The following is a 23,060-nucleotide window of genomic DNA, read 5'->3' as shown; positions in this document are numbered from 1 at the left end:
AAATCTTATTATTGCAGTATCAAAAATTCGGAGAATATGCAAAAGATGATCCAACTAGCTTTAGATTGGCAGAAAATTTTTCCTTGTATCCACAATTTATGTATCATTTACGCAGATCACGTATTCAAGTATTCAATAATTCCCCAAATAAAACTAGTTTTTATAGGTAAGTTGTTATTTGTATAAAACACATGATATATTTAAAACTTATTGATTCTTTTAGGTCTCATATTTCATATATCAATATATATTTTTTGACATTCTTTTTAACTGAAAGAAGAAAGGAGCATCTCAGATAAAGTTTTCATTTATCTTATGATAGCAGCATTTGTCATAAGTTGCTAGTGCATGTATTGCAAATATGCAATAATGCAGTTATTTGAAATTAAATTGAATGTTGCACACAAAATGGACACAGTATATATTGCGAATACACTAGCAACTTATGACAAATGACTGCTATCATAAGATAAATGAAAACTTTATCTGAGATGCTCCTTTGTTCCCATCTTTCATCGAGTGCGATTGTGATTGTGGTTGTGCAAGCTGAAGAAAATCTTTCGATTCGAAGAAATAAAGGTAACGTAAACTACGAATAGATAGATTTTAGTATTGATAAAGTTTCGAAACAATCGGTGTATGAAAATTGAAAATGGTGGTCGTTCTATATACAAGGTGTCCCATTTTAAATAACCTCAAATATTTCTCAAATAATACCCCACACAGCAATCTATATCTCAGACGTAAATCAGATATCATTTCGTCAATAAATTTTTGTTGTATTTGAGATATCTTGATATCTGATATATCTTGAATATCTTCAGAATATCTGATATCTTAATTATCAAAATATCTATAATTTCATAAGTTAAAAATCCAGAAAAAAAGCAAGGAAATAAACCTAACGGTATAATAATCATTATGCCTGTAAATATTATTATATAAGAAATGATCATGATTGATGTTTCTTGAGAAATCATTGTTTATTTCCTAATAATATATAGATATGACGCTCCGATTACAACTGCATTCAATTATTGTTATGTTTACTTTTTTAAGTGATTAGGGATTTATAATAAAAGGATTTATATATCAGAATACGTAATATTCCAATAGCGAGGATTGATTGATGGCAAATAATCAAATAATTCTTGATTTGCAATTAGAAGGGCATACGAAGCTTTATGTCTGATATATGCATTCGTATTTCAAATACAGGTTATGCTAATTAAAAATAAACATCAACAATTAAATTGGACTAAAAATCACGGTTTATTATTATTTAAGATGTATGGTGTTATGTAAAAAAAACTAAATTAAATACCGGTTAAAGTTGGTCCTATTATTTCATAATCGGTATTTTTTTTTAAAATATTTAGAGAACGTGAAATTTCAAAATTATGTCGAAAAACAGTTAAAATGCTATTAATGAATAAAAAAATTAAACATTATCAACGACGTTAATTTTTAAAATATTTATATTTAAAAATTTTACTAAAAATATAATACCCCCTAATTGTTTCCAACAACGAGCAGTAATAATTTTTTTGCAAAATTACACAAAGTATGCTAACGCTCGATTTGATAAAATTCAGATAAAATACTAGTGTTAATAGATAAATATAACTTAAGAGATAAATTATAATTTCTTTTTCTTTCCAAAAACATTTAGATTTTCCAGATGTTTTGACTAATTTATTAATAAAAGGAAAATCATGTTTTACGTTATACTAATTTAATAAAAAATTTAGGATTACGTCATTAAGATGAATTTGTAATTACTGCTTCTTTATGCCCAGAAATAACTACATGCAATCCAGTAATTAGTACAGGACTTAAATTAGCTCGTGCCGCATTTAATATTTTATTATTTAAAATATTAACTTTTTTATAAAAAAATTTTTTTACCAATACCGCAATCAAAAATTCCAGAAATATTATTACTCCAAGCCCAAAGATTTATATCAACAATATCTTCAACATGTTGAGTAGAGTTTAAATGTAAGGCCTCATCACGGGCTATAAATCGTATGATTTTTGCATTACCTTCCATGAGTTTTCGTTCAGCAAATGCAAAAGAGCAAGCGAAACTTACATAAAAACGAATATATTTTTATTTTAAAAAATTAAGTTGTGATAGCACTCATTTTTTATAAAAAAATGAGTGCTATCACAACTTAATTTTTTAGTGTTGGGCAATTATAGATAAACGAAGATCTCGTGCTAATATTTCTCAAATTATGCATATTTTTTGTTTTCTCAGGATAGTTATTGATGCTGGCAACATCAATAACATAAGCAATTTTAATTGACGTAATACTAACTTTGGTTTATGCTCAATGTGTACATATCTAAGATGATGAATTTATTTTAAATAAAGATTCAAGGAACGATGATTGTAATATTTGGTTAATTAATTCATTGTATTATTTTTTTGCCCATACGTGTAGTACATTGTGCCCAAGATAAGAATATAATTTCTTCTGGGCGCCAAAAAAAAGAAAGTTGTTTTTCGATTAGTTTTTCAAAAATGGAATGTTTTTGTTGGTCAAATCGAGCAATATTTAAATTTTAAAGCTGATAATTTTTATTTTGTAGGAATATAAAAATATTAAGAACCTCTTATGTATAAAAAAATTCGCAATCATCCAACTTTACTTAATATTTATTCCAATATCAAAATTTTGATGGATTAATTGTAACTGGAGCTCCTCTAGGATTAATATCTTATTTTAATTGGAGGAGTTATTTTCTAGTTATATTCGTAGCGGTATTTGTATTATTTAAAAATTATTATTAATATCAAACATACTATTCGTGATGTAATTTTGTTTCCTACACTTCGTCCAAAATAAAATTTGTCTTTAGATTATCAAATATTGTATATAATAATAATTATTAATATAAATAAAATAAAGATTATTATTAATTTATACAGTAAATATCTTTCCTAAATATTTTATTTAAAACTAGAAGGATTTTCTGATTTCCTAGAAATTTTATCTATTTCGTCTACTAAGGTAGAAAATCATCATTTACTAAATTCCCGGTAAAAAAATTTAGGATTACGTCATTAAGATGAATTTGTAATTAAATTAAAATCATGATCATAATAAATTAAATTTAAAATTTAAATAATAATAACAATTGATAGTTAATAGCCTAATTCTTATTGCCGTTTCTTTGCTAATAAAATAATGCAAAATTTTTGTATTATATTAATGGAGTAAATTAGAAATAATAATTCATGAATCATTTGTTTCATTAATATTAGTGTTTGTGGGTCTTCTGCTATTACTACAGGAATACTGGTTTCTTTTATTAATAGATAAAAAGGGATGTTGGCATCTAAAAAATAGAAATTTTGATTAACAATACTTATTTAATCAATTATTTCAGTTTATGCCTCCTAAATTATTGTAATTCCACTAAATTAATATCTCATGTCATAGCGTTATCACGAGGCGCTTATTATGAATTGATACGAATTAGCTAATTTCATTATTTTACGCATTGCGTAATTAAATTCTCTTTTTTGAAATAATTCTCCTTGTAACTAAATATTTACATATGTAATCATATACTGGTTACAACACATTAATTTTTTAAGAGTTTTCATGTTATTAATTGGATAAACTACGACTGTTTACGGATGACTTAAACAAAATTGGTCCAGAGTGAAAATTCATTGTTATCTTTAATGCAGTTGATTAGTTCTAATTTTCCTTTGGGAGGATTTGCATATTCACGAGTTGTTTACAGCTAAGAAGCGAAAAATGAAGCTGAAAAACATATTAAAAACTTACGTTATAATGATGACACCTTATTTTTATTAAAACCTATAAATCTTATTCTCAGTATTAAATCACATATGAGACGCGGTAAAACAACTACTAATGTGATGTTTGGAAATGCTGCTAGTGTGTTAGTAGGTGATTTTATATTTAAACGTAATACTTTGTTAGACGAATATTGGTGTGATATTTTAGATGAACAAGGAAGTTAATGCAATACGATAATCATTTGTTAGTGATTTTTTTATTTGGATTATTCAAAAAAATTACTTAATATTTTTGCTTTATTAGGATATTCAGGATACATACGATTAATCACACAAGACGAATACCCTGTTTTGCATGTTAACTGAGTGGTTTAGATCCGAGTACTAATTGTTTTTATTTAGAATATAACTACTCTGGGGTCTACCGGAGTAGTAGCAGCATAATCAAAATATATTGGTAACTTCATCTAACTAGTATTCCAATTTTTATCGCTGTAATTACATAAAATTTTTTGATTCATATAGTCGTTATTAGAATTTTAAAAGAACTAAGTTTTTAGTTGTTTATCATAATTTATTAATCACAATTAATTTTGAGTAATTCCATTAATTACAATATGAGACTTTAGTATATTGTACGTTCCATTATTTTATCTAAATTGATATGCAGTATCGTTCCATACTCGTATTAATTGTGATTAATAAATTATGATAAACAACTAAAAACTTAGTTCTTTTAAAATTCTAATAACGACTATATGAATCAAAAAATTTTATGTAATTACAGCGATAAAAATTGGAATACTAGTTAGATGAAGTTACCAATATATTTTGATTATGCTGCTACTACTCCGGTAGACCCCAGAGTAGTTATATTCTAAATAAAAACAATTAGTACTCGGATCTAAACCACTCAGTTAACATGCAAAACAGGGTATTCGTCTTGTGTGATTAATCGTATGTATCCTGAATATCCTAATAAAGCAAAAATATTAAGTAATTTTTTTGAATAATCCAAATAAAAAAATCACTAACAAATGATTATCGTATTGCATTAACTTCCTTGTTCATCTAAAATATCACACCAATATTCGTCTAACAAAGTATTACGTTTAAATATAAAATCACCTACTAACACACTAGCAGCATTTCCAAACATCACATTAGTAGTTGTTTTACCGCGTCTCATATGTGATTTAATACTGAGAATAAGATTTATAGGTTTTAATAAAAATAAGGTATTCGAACTAATTATCAAAATATTCTAATAATATTTTTACGAAAATATAATCTTTTCTATCTGATTTGTTGCAAGATCAGATATCATATCTCAGTTGAAAAAATCATACATTTTTGCAATCTGGAAGATATCTTATAGATATCCCAGTCATATCTGAGTAGCATTATTTAAATCAGATATTCTGATATTTAGATATCTCTTAGATCTCTCTATGATATATTTTGCTGTGTGGGACGTTTTACAGAAAAATTCGTTTCAGACAAAAATTCGTTTCAGACAAAAGTTATATAGTTTCGAGGGGGCCATAAGATGTTACCATTGGTTTGACCTTGGACAGTCATTTGAAGGTCACGTGAAGGTCACTTCAATTTTTTTAAATTGCACCCCCTTTTTGGTTCCATTTAAGAAATTGAAGGTAATGCCGAAGTATAAGAAATTCAGAGATTTATCTCGAAGACAACAAAACAGACGATTGTTATCACAAGAACGAAAGAGAAATGTTACTGCCATTTCGATAACGAAAAATTGGCAAGACAATGTTATTGCTAAACACAATTCTGTTCATATAGAATGCTTCGAAAATGAGAATTTTGATACAAATAAATCTCCTTTGCAATCAGTAGATGTAGTACACGAGCAATTACATGATTCCGAGAACATTGAAAATATGCATGATTTTTTTTCAACATGTATTGCAACAGACAAAGAAAAAAACACTTTACAACAACGCTTACGTACTTGGGCTATAGAATATAATGTTCCACACACATCTGTAACAAGTTTATTGCGGATTCTTCGAGAAGAAGGTCTCCAAAATTTGCCTAGCGATGCGAGAACCTTTTTACACACACCCACAGAAACGATTATTCGTGAATGCGCGAGTGGTCATTATTTCCACTATGGTCTGGAAAGAGCATTACGGGAGCGCTTAGAACATTATGAAAGTACCAATGATTTGATAAAAATTAACGTTAACATTGATGGCTTACCTCTTGCTAAAAGCTCAGCAAGTCAATTATGGCCCATACTTGGGCAAATATATAATAACAATCAATCTACAGAACCCTTTTTAATTGGAGCATATCACGGTTATAAGAAGCCTACGAATGCGCACGAGTTGTTAGAAGAATTTTGTGAAGAATATCTACATCTGCACAATGAAGGATTTTCATTCAAAGAAAAAAAGTATCAAATAATAATCAGAGCTATTATTTGCGATGCTCCTGCCAAATCCTTTGTAACGGGTGTTAAAGGACATAATGGTTATTTTGGTTGCACTAAATGTTTTTGTGAAGGAGAATATTATAACCATAAGATGGTTTTTCTGCAAGAAAATGCACGATTACGTACAAACAATAATTTCCGCAATAGAGAAAATGAAGAACATCACGTTACAGTATCACCATTCGAATACTTGCCTATAGACATAATTAACAGTTTCCCCTTGGATTATATGCATGTAATTTGCTTAGGAGTAATGAAGAAGATGCTGCTTCTATTGATGAAGGGGCCCCATAAATCGCGATTACGTGCGGCACAGATAGAAGCATTATCCAAAGACATTTTAAATTTGCGTAAATTCATACCAATTGAATTTGCTCGTCGCCCACGAGGACTTAACGAATTAGATAGGTGGAAGGCAACAGAATTTCGATTATTCCTTCTTTATTTGGGACCTATTGTTTTACAGAAATATTTGGACGCTGATTATTACAAACATTTCTGTGCTCTACATATTGCTATACGTATATTATGCCATCCTGAAGATTGTTTACGTAACAATGAATATGCTACTGATTTGTTGAAATATTTTGTCAGAACATTTAAAGTATTATACGGAAAAGACACTATTGTTTATAATATACATAATTTAATACATTTGTGTGAAGATGTAAAGAGATATGGATCTTTAAATACATTCTGCGCTTTTCCTTTCGAGAATTTTATGAAAGAACTCAAGAAAATGTTACGCAAATCAGAAAAACCATTGTCACAATTGAACAACAGAATTAATGAACGCGCAATAACTAAATGTGAAAGTAATTTTAATAATAGCAACGTAATAAATATACCGCTACTTCTACATCCAGATGGAAGAAATATGCCCTTAGGATGTGTAAATTCACATAAAAGTATGAAATTTGCAAAATATTTGCTGACGACGAATTCTGCAGATAATTGCTGTTATTTAAAGGATGGATCAGTGTTTTGCATCGAATATATCGGCTACAAAGATAACATACCTATTGTTGTTGGAAAAAAATTTTGTGATCTTCAGTCCATTGCAATGTATTCTTGTAATTCCCAAGACATGAATATTCATACAGCAACGCGGCAAACAAGTGTGGAAGTAGTATCAGCAACGCAAATTGATGCTAAAGCTGTAAAAATATTTTTCAATCACATGTATTATATAATGCCTCTTTTACATTTGTAAAAACAGTGAGTAGTGTTACCTTTATTTATATGCATATAGTACTACATTTATTTTTATGCAGATAAATGTTAAAAGTTATCAAAAATCTTCGATTTTAATCTTCCTTTTTCTAACGACTGTAACGTGAAAAATATTTTTTTTGGATATTTTCTCTTATATGCCAAAAATAACGCCAATTTTATTGCCATCACTTTTTGATACACTTAGAGCTTCTGCCCACAGGACGCGGAAACGCTTGCCACGCGGCAAAAAGTGACGCAGTAATCAATCAACGTATTGTTGTCCTAGCGTTTATTAGCTACCGCGTAACTTTTTCCCGCGCGGCAAGCGCTTCCGCGTTCTGTGGGCAGGAGCTCTTATTTGTATATGTGTAATATATTTTTTAGCATTACTGAGGAAAATGATATTCAACATTTAATCAGTACTAGAATTTAACAATTTCAGATGTATTATGTAATATTTTTTGACGATTGGTGCTCCATAGTACCTGACGTTTGGGTAAATGTTAAGGCAAGAACCTTCAAATGGCCACCAAAAGAAATAAACGTCAGAAGAGCTGTTCAGAAAAATATTTTTCCCTGTGACGACTGGGATGTTCAACAGTATAGACGCATTGTAGGGCCATATGGTAATGAAACTGAAACTATGTAATTTTATTTTGGAAGAATTTTGTAATTACATCAAAATTATTTTGCATAGATTCTTATGAAACAGCCATACAAGCCGAGAAACGAGCAGAAACTGTATCCACATCCGATGAAGGACCAATGCAAGCACTAAGTCAAGGATATTCAATTATACAGGAACCACAAAAAAGAACAATTAAAAGACCACCGTTTCATGATGAACTTGAAAATTACAGCAAAACCGGTAATTAATTCTATTCATTTAATCGTTACCCAAGAAAAAAATGCGTATAATATGGTCAGATGTAAATATACATAATTAGATATGAAAAGATTTGACATATATATAATTTTATATAATCATACATAATAATATTCGAAAAATGATGTGATATGATCATATCTTTATTATCATATTCGACTAGATCTATTTATATATGAAAATAGATGATCAAATATTATTATATAAAGATGTGATCATGTCACGCCATTCTTCGGATATGATTATATAAAATTATATATGTTATCAAATCTTCATATCTAATAATTATGTATATTTACATCTGACTATATTATACCCATTTTTTTCTTGGATAGTGATAATAATTCTAATAATAATTCTACTTATTTAATTGTAATTATTTTATCGTTAATAAGAACAGTAAATTAAGTAATAGTATTTAACTTTGATAGAATATCTAAGCAAGAAAAAGAAGAATGCGTTAACGCCTCCTTGTAATTACGTACCATCTAATAATGTCAGCAATCTTCGAAACAAAGGATTTAATGGTATTTATGGTTTCAGTTTTTCTTCACGGGAAAAAAATTTGTCCTAAATGGATTTTGTCAATATCTGATCATGTCTTGCCAAATAGAGTCATATATGATATATGGTTATCATATATGACTGTATTTGATAATATATATCATATATACGACTATATTTGGCAAGACATGATCAGATATTGACAAAATCCATATATGACGAATTTTTTTTTCCCGAAAGTAGTAAAGTTAAGTTAACTGTATTCTATGGCTATGGTCAGGAAGATGTTATGAATGCTTCGAAAAATCATTCATATATCTTTATTTTCGTGGAATGTAGAACAAAAATAGAATAATGTTCCGAAGCATATCTAACGTTTCCCCGACCGCAGTCAAAGTTTAATAACATTAATAATATTTTGTAGGATCTACAGAAGAAACGAACCTCGTGCAAACGCCTTCTTGCAGTGGCGCACAAGTATCCGGAAATGTTACCAGTCTTAGTAACTTGAATGGTACGCATAATTATAGGATATACAGGGTGAGCCATTTTAATTAACGCACGCAATTATTTCGGAAACAAAGCATTTTAGAGAAAAATGTTTCAGACAAAAGTTTTATGGTTTCGAGGGGGCCATAAGATGGTATCATTGGTTTGACCCTGAAGAGTTATTTGAAGGTCACATGAAGGTCACCTTCAATTTCTTAAATGGAACCTACTATTTGTCATTGCATATTCTTGTAGCTTATCTCGAGAGCTTTCCAAAACACTATAATTATGTACTTTTTTGTTAAGTACTTTTTGAGTTATGAGGCTTGAAATAATTTCTTAATTTTACATAAACCGTAAAATATCTTGTAAAATATTCATTTTTCGATTATCTTACCTTAATACTTTTATGTACAAAATAATGAGAGGAATCAATTGGTGTAAAGAAAACACATAGTTGTTTTTAAGAAAAAATATGGAATTGTTAATTGCAAATTACATATTTTTTCTTCAAAACAACTATGTGTCTTTTTTTACACCAGTTGATTCCTCTCATTATTTTGTACGTAAAAGTATTAAGGTAAGATAATCGAAAAATGAATATTTTACAAGATATTTTACGGTTTATGTAAAATTAAGAAATTATTTCAAGCCTCATAACTCAAAAAGTACTTAACGAAAAGGTACTTAATTATAGTGTTTTGGAAAGCTATCGAGATAAGCTACGAGAATATGCAATGACAAATAGTAGGTTCCATTTAAGAAATTGAAGGTGACCTTCATGTGACCTTCAAATAACTCTTCAAGGTCAAACCGATGATACCATCTTATGGCCCCCTCGAAACCAAACAACTTTTGTCTGAAACATTTTTCTCTAAAATGCTTTGTTTCCGAAATAATTGCGTGCGTTAATTAAAATGGCTCACCCTGTATATGGATTATCTATGTGTGTGTGTGTGTGTGTGTGTGTGTGTGTGTGTGTGTGTGTATAAGTTGGGAAATGTGTGTGTATATATATATATATATATATATATATATATATATCACACACACACACACACACACATTTCCAAACTTACTGCAACGATAACAATGAACTTTATGTGATGACACTTGCTGCGAAGTATTACTTAAAGCTAAAATGAAATCCTATATAAATTATATTTTATATTTTGCAGAATATATGAGGAAGAAAAGTGTGCGTCTTACTTCTTGTGTGCAAGTACCCAGAAATAGCAGCCAATTTAATAAAGGTAAGCAAAATAATGGTATGTTTTTTTACTTTTCAGGAAAAAAAGAAGCTTATATAAAGAAGTGATTAAATACTTTGTGAAGTTCAATTAATGATTTGTTGTTAATAAATTGTATTTATTTATTTCTTATCTAATTAAACTATTCATGAAGTATATAGCCACTTGTTTATAAGCAAACTCTTATAGCAATATTTAAATTAGATTATGTTTATTAAAAAATTATCTTTTTAAAAAAGGGTGCTAAGTCCACATCAAAAACTGTTACATATACTTAAAAAATTTTCAAATTATTTTAATTTTGTGTAAAATATATTCTAGAAAAAATAATATAAAAAATTGCGTTAAATGAAAATTATATAAAATAGTTTACAATGAATGAAATTTAATAACACTGTGATGAACAGTATAACTAACAAAATGAACTCACAGACTTTATATTTACAGATGTTGACATTACTGATGAGGAATGGTTGAACGAAAGTTTAGTAGGTGATTACGTGTCTTGCGATAATGCTAATGTGCGTGATGATGGTAATGGGCTTAATAATGACAATGTGCCTGATGATAATAATGATGATGATGATGATATTGGTGACAATATGATTAGCCCTGATAATGTGCTTGACGGTGATGACATGACAACTTTCAATGCTAACGGCAATCATTTGGAAAAATGCTGTGGTATGTATTAAACTTTATTCTTTATTCTTCCTTCTTAATTATATCGTTATATTGTACTTATAATAGCAATATGTTATATGTACTTAATTTCGTATGTATGTACTTGTGTAAAATAACTAAACAGATAATTTTAATGATACTTATAAAGAGAAATAAATATTTTTCTTTTTTATCTTATACAGATGCGTGTCGTACCGAACAAAAAATTATTAAAAATCTCATACAAAAGAATACGAGACAGTTGGAGATAATAATAAATTTAATAAATAACGCAGGACCAGCTAATACAATATATAATAATGACGAAGTCCAATTATTGCCGGAATTTCCGCTATCAACAGTTGACGAATTTTTCAAATTTGACACGGATCTCCAAAAGGACAGAGAGATTCGGAAACAATTAGTGAGTACTTTTCTGTTTTTGCGTCCATTTCTTTTTTCTTCTTCTCTCCATTTTTAAATGTGAAATAAATGTATATTTCCATAATTCAATCAACAACAAAAATTCTTTTGTAGAGATAAAAGTAGAAGACAAAATCTAGATATTGAATATACTGGGTGTCACACTAATTAATTCCTCTCATTATTTTGTACATAAAAGTATTAAGATAAGATAATTGGTGTAAAAAAAACACATAGTTGTTTCGAAAAAAAAAATGTAATTTGCAATTAACAATTACAATTTTTTCTTAAAAATAACTATGTTTTCTTTACACCAATTGATTCCTCTCATTATTTTGTACATAAAAGTATTAAGGTGAAGTAATCGAAAAATGAATATTTTACAATTATCTCACCTTAATACTTTTATGTACAAAATAAGATATTTTACGGTTTATATAAAATTAAGAAACAATTTCAAGCCTCATAACTCTGCAAGTACTTAATGAAAACTAACTTAATTATAGTGTTTTGGAAAGCTCTCGAGATAAGCTACAAGAATAATAACGCAATGAAAAATAAATGGTTCCATTTAAGAAATTGAAGGTGACCTTCACATGATTTTGACAACGCTATTCAAGGTCGTGCTAATATTACTGTGCATTATTTGAAACCCTATAACTTTTATAGGAAACATTTTTGTCTGCCGTTCTCGGTTTTCGAGATATTCGGCTGATACGGGTGGTCTGACACACCCCGTATATATATATATATATATATATATATATATATATATATATTTATTTATTTATTTATTTATTTATTTATTTATTCATATAATAAAAACAATTTTGAAAAATAAAATAATGAAAATAATAGGCTCAACATAATAATAAATTACTAAGGGGTAAAAAGGCAAATAAAAATCAAAAGACACGCGGTTATTAGTGCGCAAATTTAGATATATAGTATAAAATATTTACTTAAATTTACTTAAAGCGTAATATATAACATTCTTTTAAATTTTATTACAATTTTTGCTGCCTTTTGTCGCTTAGTAATTTTGAAAGAAGCTCTTAAAATATATTAAATTCATGTTTCCTTTTTCTTCAAGCGGCTTAAATTGAAAATATTATTAAACATTTTTGTAACATTCTGTTATAGAAAAGGAAAATTGCAAAAATTGGAGGAAACACTTTCGTTCACAAGACAAGGAATATTATAAAATACACATTATCGGATGAATTGTGCCGCAAATTATCATGGACAGGCCAAAAAGGATCAACGGCAATTAAGGACACAAGTTTTGTCACAGTTATTATGGGTAATTATTATTTCTTTAAGATATATTTTTATTTCTCCTTTTTATGTAATATTGTTTAAAAATAGTTGCACCTTTAATGTATTCGAACATCAGTATTCGAGATAGTATCTAACATATGCTTAGATGTAACGTGCACTTTTAACTTTAAATTTTTCTTCAGAATTATTAATAAGATCTTACTTCAAATTTCGTTCAAATATTCTTCTACACTTTATACTCTTTCCAATTTTTTACGGATCAAAATTTTTATATTCTTTCCAAAAGTTGCAAACGTTTATAGCTATACTTTACTTCATGACTACCCTATTCTAACTATTGGAATTAAAGCACAAAATATTTTAATAATTATGTAACAAATCGTTTTTCAGCATACGTTTCGGACGACGAAAAAAGTAATATGCACGATATTAAAAAGACCATCCAAGAATGGTTACGACATGCGGGAGATCGCCTCAACTATTTAAGGAACAAGGAGAAAAAGGTTGGTAAATTATTGAAAATTCCATACGATATTATTTAAAAAACAATAGGGCTGTATAATGTTGCTGCATAACATTTTTAGTGTTGAAAATGAGAAAACATTGAAATTAATATATGTTTTTTAATATATGTAAATGTATATCTTAAATCATATTTCACTTATCTATTTCAATTATCTTTTGTATATTTTTTTACAGCACTATGACATATGAAGATTTTATTCAACAAAATGAAGATTGTGACGATGTGCGCAATGGAATGCTTGGTCATCATCGCGTATTGATGCTACTAGACTAGTTGTACCATTGAAAACTTTGTATCAACCAATTAAGGAACGAGTAGATCTTCCGCCAATTCAATATGATCCAGTTTTATGTACAAGATTTAAGCCTACGGCACACGGTACAATTTTTCGTACTGGATTTGATAAGATTTAGTAAAATATTAGAAATGCTGCATTCTGATTGGTGCATTTTTAGTTAGCACAGCATATATATGCTATACACATAAATGAATAGAGTAAAAATCATTTTTTATTTATCACAAACATTTTGAAAAATATTAAAGTAGTTTATTTCTATTAGAAATTAAAGTATATTTTTATGTATTTCTTTATTATGATATATTTACATTCATATTCTATTCTTTATTACTTCATTTAAATTCGTATTTTATTTAATACATAATTCTCTTGTAATATTCTCCTCTCTATATCATATAAGATATAATTTAAAAAGTAATCGTAAATTATTTATTAGGAGCATATAGTGTTCATAAAAATATGTATAAATATTCAAAATATAATAAAGAAATGAACTTAAGATGAGTTTTATTATTTATTATAGAATAAATCAATAAATCAATGCAGCTATTTTACCGACCGAATTACGCACGTCTAAAAGTCGTCTTAATTGAAATGTCTGAGACGTCTTTATAACATCCTGAGTGAGACATTTAATTATGTCTTGATTGGGACGTCTTGAGTGAGACGTCTTAAAACAATGCCCGACAGATATCTTAAATCGGGACATAAGACGTCTTAAAGACGTCATAAAGATGTAATTCTGATAACTTCTTAAGACGTCTTTAGAAATTTCATGACGTCTTTAAGACTTCTTTAAGACGACATAATGTTGTGTGGGAAAGTTGTAAACATTTATTAAAATATATAAAATATATATAAAATATGTGTATAAAATATATAAAATTGTAAACATTTATTAAAATATAAAAGAAAATATAAAATATATAATGTATAAAATATAAAAATATGTACATGGTTATGTACAAAATATACAATTACTTAATAAACAAAATATACATTTATTTACAATGGTATCCTATAATGTCCCCACGGTAGCGTATCGGTGGTTTCAGGTTAGGAAACGCAGACATTTATCGCGAAAGTTTTCGAAAATATCGGCTAATAACAAGACATCGATTTTGAGGTACAAGTCGCTATATTCGCCTAGCGTCCGAACGGAGAATCGCTTCCAGATATTCTCGGCGTGCGCGTAATCGGTCTCGGATATAGTTTCACCGGTCAAAGAACTGTAAAATGATTCGCGCGGTGGTAAACACGTATTTTGCAACTTGTCAACGGAATCGATGTATTCGTACGGAAAGACGCCTTTCCGTGTTAATAAATTGAAATTTTCTGTTGATAAATTTTGAAATTCCGATTTTAAAATTTTGAGTTTATCTTTATCTAAAAATGATGCCAATTTGTCGAGACTCGATGCGAGAAATTTGAATGAATCGATGAAGCGTAATTTTATTTGATTTTTTGATTTTTCTTCTTTAAGGTCAACATTTTTAGTAAACGAAATATATTTCTCTTTTGTTATTGGAAGTAACTTGATTTTCCCTTCGAACGCTGTGGCTATTTCCTTGATAATGAAATGTGAATCATAACCGGATAAATTATGAAAAACTATGGGAATGCAAAAAGATTCTTTATAATTTTAATTACAATTTGAATGGGCGGGACCTCTGTACCGTCCGGTCAGATGGCAATGATCGCGTACGCGTGTATCGTCTTCCGCGAATGGTTTTTCACATATATGACATTGAGTGGCGCTATGGAATTTTTCCCACTCCTCGGGTGTTAAATCTACCATGGGGACATTAGTAGTTAAAATACTTTTTACACGCAATGCTAAATTTTTAAGGTCTTCGACGAACCATGCTATACAATCGGCATTGCGACGCGAATGAATTTACGCCGATAATGATTCGTCGAACGAACAATGCACATAATATGCGATACTAAATACCCGATGGTGTTGATACGCGTTCTTCTCTTCCTCCGTCTTGGTCAAAACGCATTCCAAATCGGCGTACACGATGAATGGAAGCCGCTCCTTCCGATTAAAGTTGTTGAACTCGAGCCACTTGTCCTTATCGTTCGGTAACCGAATAGCGCAACCATTCATCTCACGGCAGTCGACCGTATGAGACTGCAACTTGTCGTCCGAACTAAAGTAATGCAGGCATCTGTAAAAGAAAAACATTTTTTAAATTAAGATTTGAACAATTTGTTATATATAACTTATAATTATTTGAATTATATAAATTAAACTTACCGGTCGCAGATATATTTTTGATTCTTGTGTTTGCTCTGTTGTGAGCTCACGAGCCGGGATAAATTTTTGATCCAAGCGAAATGTCCAACGTTGTTGCCATCTTCCACGTATAGCAGATTCACATGCTTATCCCGCTTTTGCTCCGTAAAACGTATCGGAACAATGCCTTTTCAATGCTGTACACATTGATCGAAACGTTGTTAACAAGTTCAAATTTCTTAATCTGATTCACAGTCACTGGAAACTCAATGTCCCGGAGATTTAGCACTGTCGCGTAATGCGGATACGATGATTCCCGTTCCGCGTCCCTTTCTGCAGGGTATAGAGCGGCGACCACTGCCCACGCGAAACACGCATTGTCCTTTGATTGCACGTTAATCACCGCTCTTTTCGTCATAATCTCCCGCGGCAATTTAATGTGACATCCCGCGCGCATAGGATTATACTTATTTATATTTACAGTCAAATTAAGTATTCGCGACAATGCCCACCCGCTGTCGCGTTTCTGAAACTCTTTCAGCGATGCTAGGGTGGGCTCGATAACGCGCCGTTCGTACCACTCGCGTAAATCGGATGTGCAAAAGAGTTCATAGTTTCTCGTATTGATACTTTTGTTGGCGCGTTTATCTCCGGTCACGAATTCACCGTTAAATATAGTGTTCACTTTCACATTATAATGTTTCTTCATAATGTTCTTCACATGTTCTAGCACAATGTCTTTGGCGTCCTCGAGAAATTGGCGAGGTTCGATATGATTATAGTTTATCACCGCACCAGTCAATACGCGACTCTCGAACGCCGTATCAATTTCGCGCCACACAAGTCCATTTTGATGCGCGCTACATCCGGCACCCGCGTGTACGAAACGTCCGCGTAAAGAATTTTTCAAACCTTCGAGACGCGCGATCCGAGCAATCAGCGATTGTCGATTTCCGATCGATAATCGTGGTCGTTTGATCCGACTTTGCTCTTCCAACGACTCGATATACGTATCGCATCGTTGCTCCCACACAATGTAGTCTTCCAATGAATTCACCAAAGTGGATTGCTCTCGCAAACTTTGTTCCTCCATATTGTATCAGACTTGCGAAATGCGCTTCCCAATGATAGTTCTGGATGTATTTTAGCGAAAATACTGGCGGGATGTGCCTCTTTATCATGATTTATATACTGTCTCGTGCATATCATCGAACATTCTAGAATGATTTCATCTTAAAAAATTCCACGGAATAGCGTGTGCAATTTAACCTTGATAATTTCGTGTTTTGTCACGTACATTTGAAAATTCTAACGTGATTGCATCAGGAGCAGCCGTACATCGGTGCTCTATTTTAGCGCATTCAGTTAAATCTTTGTCTAGGGGTGATGCGCATTTTAACCTTGGCGGTTATTTTTTCGCGTTTTGTCACGTACATTTGAAAAATCTAACGTGATTGCATCAGGAGCAGCCGTACGTCGGCGCTTGGAAGTTTAGTGCACTCAGCTAAATCTTTGTCTAGGGGTGATGCGCATTTTAACCTTGACGGTTAATTTTTTCGCGTTTTGTCACGTACATTTGATTGCATCAGGAGCAGCCGTACATTGGCGCTCGATTTTAGCACATTCAGCTAAATCTTTGTCTAGGGGTGATGCGCATTTTAACCTTGGCGGTTATTTTTTCGCGTACATTTGCAAAATCTAACGTGATTGCATCAGGAGCAGCTGTACATCGGCGCTCAATTTTAGCGCATTCGGCTAAATTTTTATTCTGATGCGCAATTTAACCTTGATAATTTCGCGTTTTGTCACGTACATTTGATTGCATTAGGAGCAGCCGTACATCGGCGCTTGAAAATTTTTGTTATATTCAGCTAAATCTTTGTTCTGGGGATGATGATGTCACCGCAGCCGTACATCGGCGCGACAAAATTTTAGAGGAAATTAAAATGTTGCATCAGCAATAATACCCTCTACATCACAATTTGCGATACTATTTGAATTAATAATAAATCTAATACAATCAGTATTGCATCAATCGCGCGTGTGAGAGGTTCACTGAAGAAATCAACATGAATTTTTACGTTCCGATTCGAAACGGCGAAATTCCACTGTGTAAAAAGTAAAAATGCGACACGTAAGTTTTGATTGTTTTAAACATTTTGTTATTTATTAAAATGTTTTAAAATATTGGTCTAATTATTTATATATTTATATAACATTCAGCCGCGTCGTGCGACTCGCATATTTGGAAGAAGATACGCTCTAACCCCGACGTCGTATAAATATTTGGATATTGGAATAAGCGTTGGAGCTGTATCGTACGTGGAGCTGATTCTCGGTGATAATCGAGGCAATCAAATAGTATTGCCTATTTCAACGTGGAATTTGTTGATGCAGAAGCAAGCAGACATTGACTGTTTTCTACAATCGAAACGATCTACTGCTCCTCCGTTATCGATCGGGGATCTAACGATCGAAATGCATATTATGCACCAATCGAAAATTGTAAAACTCGCATTATGCGAAAATTCTTTGTATATGAAACCACAAACATTATTACATTTATTTAATTTTGAAAATTGTATCGATCATATGCACAATTGGTTATGCGAGAATACCTATCTCGTAAATGAAAAATTTAAACAATTTGAAACTGTATTACAACGTAACAATATTACTACTGTATGCGATGCTGTAAAAACGATACGCGAGAGTGATGTCTTTAACAGCGAATCATTAATTGATTGCGAATTACTAATATGCGCTGTAAATGATATTCTTTACGATGCGTGTAATAAATAATTATTTTTATTCCATCTGTGATTTTAATTCTTTCCTTCCATACGAATAAGAATAGTTGATAATTTTTTCAACACGCTCCGCCAAAGATGTAGAGAAATGCTGAGGTAGATGAGATGTGATGCTCTAGTTAGAATGAGACAAAAGATATTAAAAGATATATAATGAAGAGGAGTCTGCGACATTAGAATATAATTTTTTTCGTTGTTCTTCTGTGTTTCGTTGGTCTTGTGTTTCGCTGGTCTCGTGTAATGGCTGAAGAAGACGTTATTATCATCGATGACGAAGATGTTATTATCATCGACGAGGACATTGAAGAGATTATTATTATTGAAGATGACAATATAATGGAAATCGATAATCTGGACGAATCAGACGAGGATGGATCTGAGGAAGAATCCGAGGAGGAAATACCATCCTTAGTGGATTCTGATTATGTCAGTGATAATGATGATGAATTAAGACAGAAAAAGTGCCGACATTTAAACGAGATGGAAATAAATAACTTGGATGTGACTATAAAAATGTGTTGCATCACATATTATTATTATGATATGGAAGAAAGGACAAGATATTGTTCAGACTGTTTTATTAGACTGGCATCTTCATTTCGGAAAGCCGATTCTATTCGGAAACATAAAATGGATTATTGTGCCCTATTAATAGGCAGTTATTGTAAGGCATGCAGAAAATCATTATATCAAATAATACCATGCAACATGTGTCCCATTTGCTCAATATAAAGATGAACCATGGAAAATATTGTAAGTAACTTTCAATTTATAATACATCAAAAGTCCTAAAATAAATTATTAAAAACTATTCAAATGTATGTCTTTTTCTGTTCCAGGAGCGGCCCCCCTCAGCCTGGCGCATCGCCCCCTTAGCCTTCCAGGAGCGGCGCATCACCCCCCTCCCCTATATATATTTTTTTTTACAATAAGTTTTATATTTTATATTATATTATTATTATTCTTATTATTCTTATTCTTATTCTTATTTTATTATTAGACATATACACACACACACACACACACACACACACACACACAATTGTGTAATTACAAACACACATTTTAATAAATTATATATTTGTAATTGAAAAAATTGCAATTATTTACACACCTTTCCCTTGCGCTCCCATCCCTTGCGCTATCTCTCTCTCGCGCGCTAGTTGTAAGTCTCGCGATATTATCGTTCTCTCTCGCACGCGTTGTTCTCGCGATATTATCGTTCTCTCTTTCGTACGCGCTACCGTTCTCTCTTTCGCGCGCGTTGTTCTTGCGCTATGATTCTCTCTCTCGCACGCATTGTCTCGTGATATTATCATTCTCTCTCGCATGCGTTATCGTTCTCTCTCTTTCATATGCTCGTCGCTATCACTCACTCACTCACTTACCTTTGCGTCGTCCTTCTCCCACCTATGCGTCATCTTACAATGCGTCGTCCTTGTCCCACGTTGACGCCATCCTTGTCGCACGTTGATGCCATCCTTGTTGCACTGTCCTCTTCACACACTTAGCGCTATCCTTTTCCCACACGTAGCGTTATCCTTCTCACACCTTCGCACCGTCTTCTTTCCGCGGATCCCACTTCTCCTCGCGGACCCCCTCGTCCATCGGTCGCGCCGTGGATCCCCCTTCCCCGCGTGTGACGTCACTCACCGCGCCGCGGTTCCCCTCGCGCCTCACCCCCCCTAAGAGGACCTGAGTTAGAACCCGCCTAGCTATAATACTTGTGAAATTTATAAAACTAGTTTTTTCTATAACTTTTTAATAAACAACGACTGACGTCTAAAACCTTTAGAATGTTACTCAGGAGGATGACCTTGACAACATATATCAAGGTCAAAGTCATACGAGCAGAGTCCCCTTTTATGGAGGTTTATCTTTCGATTTCAAATGTTCAACACTGTTTTTTCGTATAATTCAACCCAAGCAAACTTGTTTTTACGTTCATACAAACTATATAGCTTTTATGTGAAGTACAGTGCGCGTCAACGATCCTGTCCTAGGCGCGGCAAAGGGAGCATAGAAGTGGCCAATCAGCCGGCAACGTGGCAGTGACTGATTGGTCAATTCTACGCTCTCCTTGCCCCGCGTAGGACAGGATCGTTGACGCGCACTGTACATATTATGATGAGTTGACAGCTCGTCTATAATTCGAGACGCCATATTGAGATAAAAATGGATAAGGAAAACTGTAATTTCATAATTATTTCTCGTTTTTCATATGAAATCGAAGTGCCAGGATTATTGATGTATGTAATCGGATAAATATTTTCAATTGTGTCAAATTAGTGCGACGAAAGTGTAGAAATATGAAAATGGTAATTTTGTCGATAAGACAGACTATTACGAGATCCCTTTAACAAATAAATCATTTTACAATCTAGATAACCAAGCGTGCGATTCTCCTACGAGATACCGATACCGTAGTGTTATTATACTACTACGAGATGGCATAACTGTACGGTACCAATACAAAAAGGTACAGCATATGATACTATAGTACAGCATACCATCATTGTACCTACTGCGTATTGTATGGTAAATATCGTATAATATGTACAATATATACACCGTATATATATATACAGGGTGATTCAAAATAACCTAATTGTCCTTAAAATGACACATTCTTGAATCAATTCTAAGACGATTTTTCCTTTGGCAAAATTTCGTCTGACGCTTAAATTTTGAATTATTAAAAGAAGTAATTAACTTATGACGGGTCGGATATAAGAGGCAGGCAAGGGTGGCGCGATTCACCGTCAGACGCGGGTGCTTACGCGGGGCGCCTGCTGCGATCACCTGATCGCTACAGACATACACACACATGCGAATACATACATTCTCATTCTCTCTCTCTCTCTCTCTGCCTCTCTCTCCCTCCCTCACTCTCTCTCTCTCTCTCATTTGCTTACTCACTTTAAGTCATTATTATTCTTACTTAAATTATTATTTACTTTTTGTTATTATACGTTTTCGCTTTAATTATTATTACTTTTTTTTAATTGTAGTTTTTTTTTAACGAGAGAGGGGAAGATGCATTTTATGCATACTCACCGGGCGGTCCGATGAGTTATGTGGGACTCGAGTACCAAGTCGAATTACCAACTCGGTACTCCCTACCCACTAAAAACCCCTCTCTTTCGCGAATTTTCTCTAACACTGTTTATTTGACATCCCGAAATCTGTTTTCACACAACACCAAAGAATTGTTATTATTACTTGTTCGATGTATTGCTGTAATTCCTTGAGAAATTAATTTTCCGATAGATCGTACTTTCACGTTCTAAAGGACAGAGATCCACACTAAATAATTAACCGAAAGTTCTTTTTTCTTTTATAAACTGTATTCTTTTATAAACTTCAACATAATCACATTCATTCACTCACTTGATAAGACGAGAAATTTACCAATGACTCTATCACTAATCACTATCAATCACTGTCGAATAATCACTGTTGGCAATTAAAAACCACTCAATTAAAGAAAGAGTTTAAGAGATTAAGAGAAAGAGTTTAAGAGTTTAAGAGAAAGTTTTTAAAACCATAAGAAAAAACCAGGAGAGATTGAAACGCCAGAATTTAATGATATTTTTTCATATTATTTTCATATGATTATCGATATTCAATCAGATAATAGTTTAATAAATATTTAATAATAATAAATAAATATATTTAATATTAATAATATTTAATAATAATAAATGAATATTTAATATTAATAATAATATTTAAGAATATTTAATAATAATATTTAGTATTAATAATAAATAATATTTAACATTAATAGTGAAAGTATTAAACATTTATTTATTCTAATTAATTTTAAAACAAATATACGATGTATAAATATCATATGATAATAATATTGTACGCTAAATTGTCGCGTCTTTAATCAAACACATGTTCACGTTCGACAGAGCTGTTAGTACCTTAACTTACCGTAACCTACTATAACCAAAAACTGTTTGCTGTCGCCGGGTAAATATCGTCGCGTTGTCGCGTCGTCGCGTCGTGTAATAACGTATGTGCGCGTGTCTTTCTTTAATCGAATGGTTTTTAATTGCCAACAATGATTATTCGACAGTGATTGATAGTGATTAGTGATAGAATCATTGGTAAACTTCTCATCTTATCGAGTGAGTGAATGAATGTGATTATGTTGAAGTTTATAAAAGAATACAGTTTATAAAAGAAAAAAGAACTTTCGATTAATTATTTAGTGTGG

General features: G+C 31.5%; 1 protein-coding gene and 1 pseudogene across 7 annotated transcripts; one reads left to right on the top strand and one right to left on the bottom strand.

Annotated features, from left to right (window-relative positions):
* Positions 1-19: 19 nt before the first annotated feature.
* LOC145961136 (uncharacterized) lies at positions 20-14,279 on the top strand. Of its 7 annotated transcripts, XM_083081018.1 has the most exons (12): positions 20-166; positions 224-579; positions 7,903-8,086; positions 8,158-8,328; positions 8,778-8,873; positions 9,275-9,364; positions 10,518-10,592; positions 11,037-11,273; positions 11,456-11,676; positions 12,819-12,978; positions 13,347-13,459; positions 13,656-14,279. In XM_083081018.1, exons 3-12 carry the CDS (start codon positions 7,903-7,905, stop codon positions 13,668-13,670), a joined length of 1,362 nt encoding a protein of 453 aa, XP_082937144.1. In that variant the 5' UTR covers positions 20-166; positions 224-579; the 3' UTR covers positions 13,671-14,279. The 7 variants fall into 7 exon arrangements, 6 of the variants coding, with proteins under 6 accessions (XP_082937144.1, XP_082937145.1, XP_082937142.1 ...); XM_083081019.1 differs by lacking the exon at positions 224-579; XM_083081017.1 differs by lacking the exons at positions 20-166; positions 224-579 and adding an exon at positions 7,324-7,463.
* A 1,398-nt stretch (positions 14,280-15,677) lies between these two features.
* On the bottom strand, positions 15,678-16,479 carry LOC145960872 (uncharacterized; annotated as a pseudogene).
* Between the last annotated feature and the right edge of the window lie 6,581 nt (positions 16,480-23,060).

This window comes from Camponotus vicinus, unplaced genomic scaffold (genome assembly GCF_025532165.1).
Source record: "Camponotus vicinus isolate PSW18456_S1 unplaced genomic scaffold, iyCamVici1.0 SCAF_10, whole genome shotgun sequence".
NCBI classification, from domain to species: Eukaryota; Metazoa; Arthropoda; class Insecta; order Hymenoptera; family Formicidae; genus Camponotus; species Camponotus vicinus.
The sequence above is the reverse complement of the archived record's forward strand: the minus strand, read 5'-3'. Positions and strand labels throughout refer to the sequence as shown.

Excerpts from the sequence above, each read along its gene's own strand:
- LOC145961136 (XM_083081015.1), top strand. The coding sequence starts at position 5,233 with ATGATATATTTTGCTGTGTGGGACGTTTTACAGAAAAATTCGTTTCAG.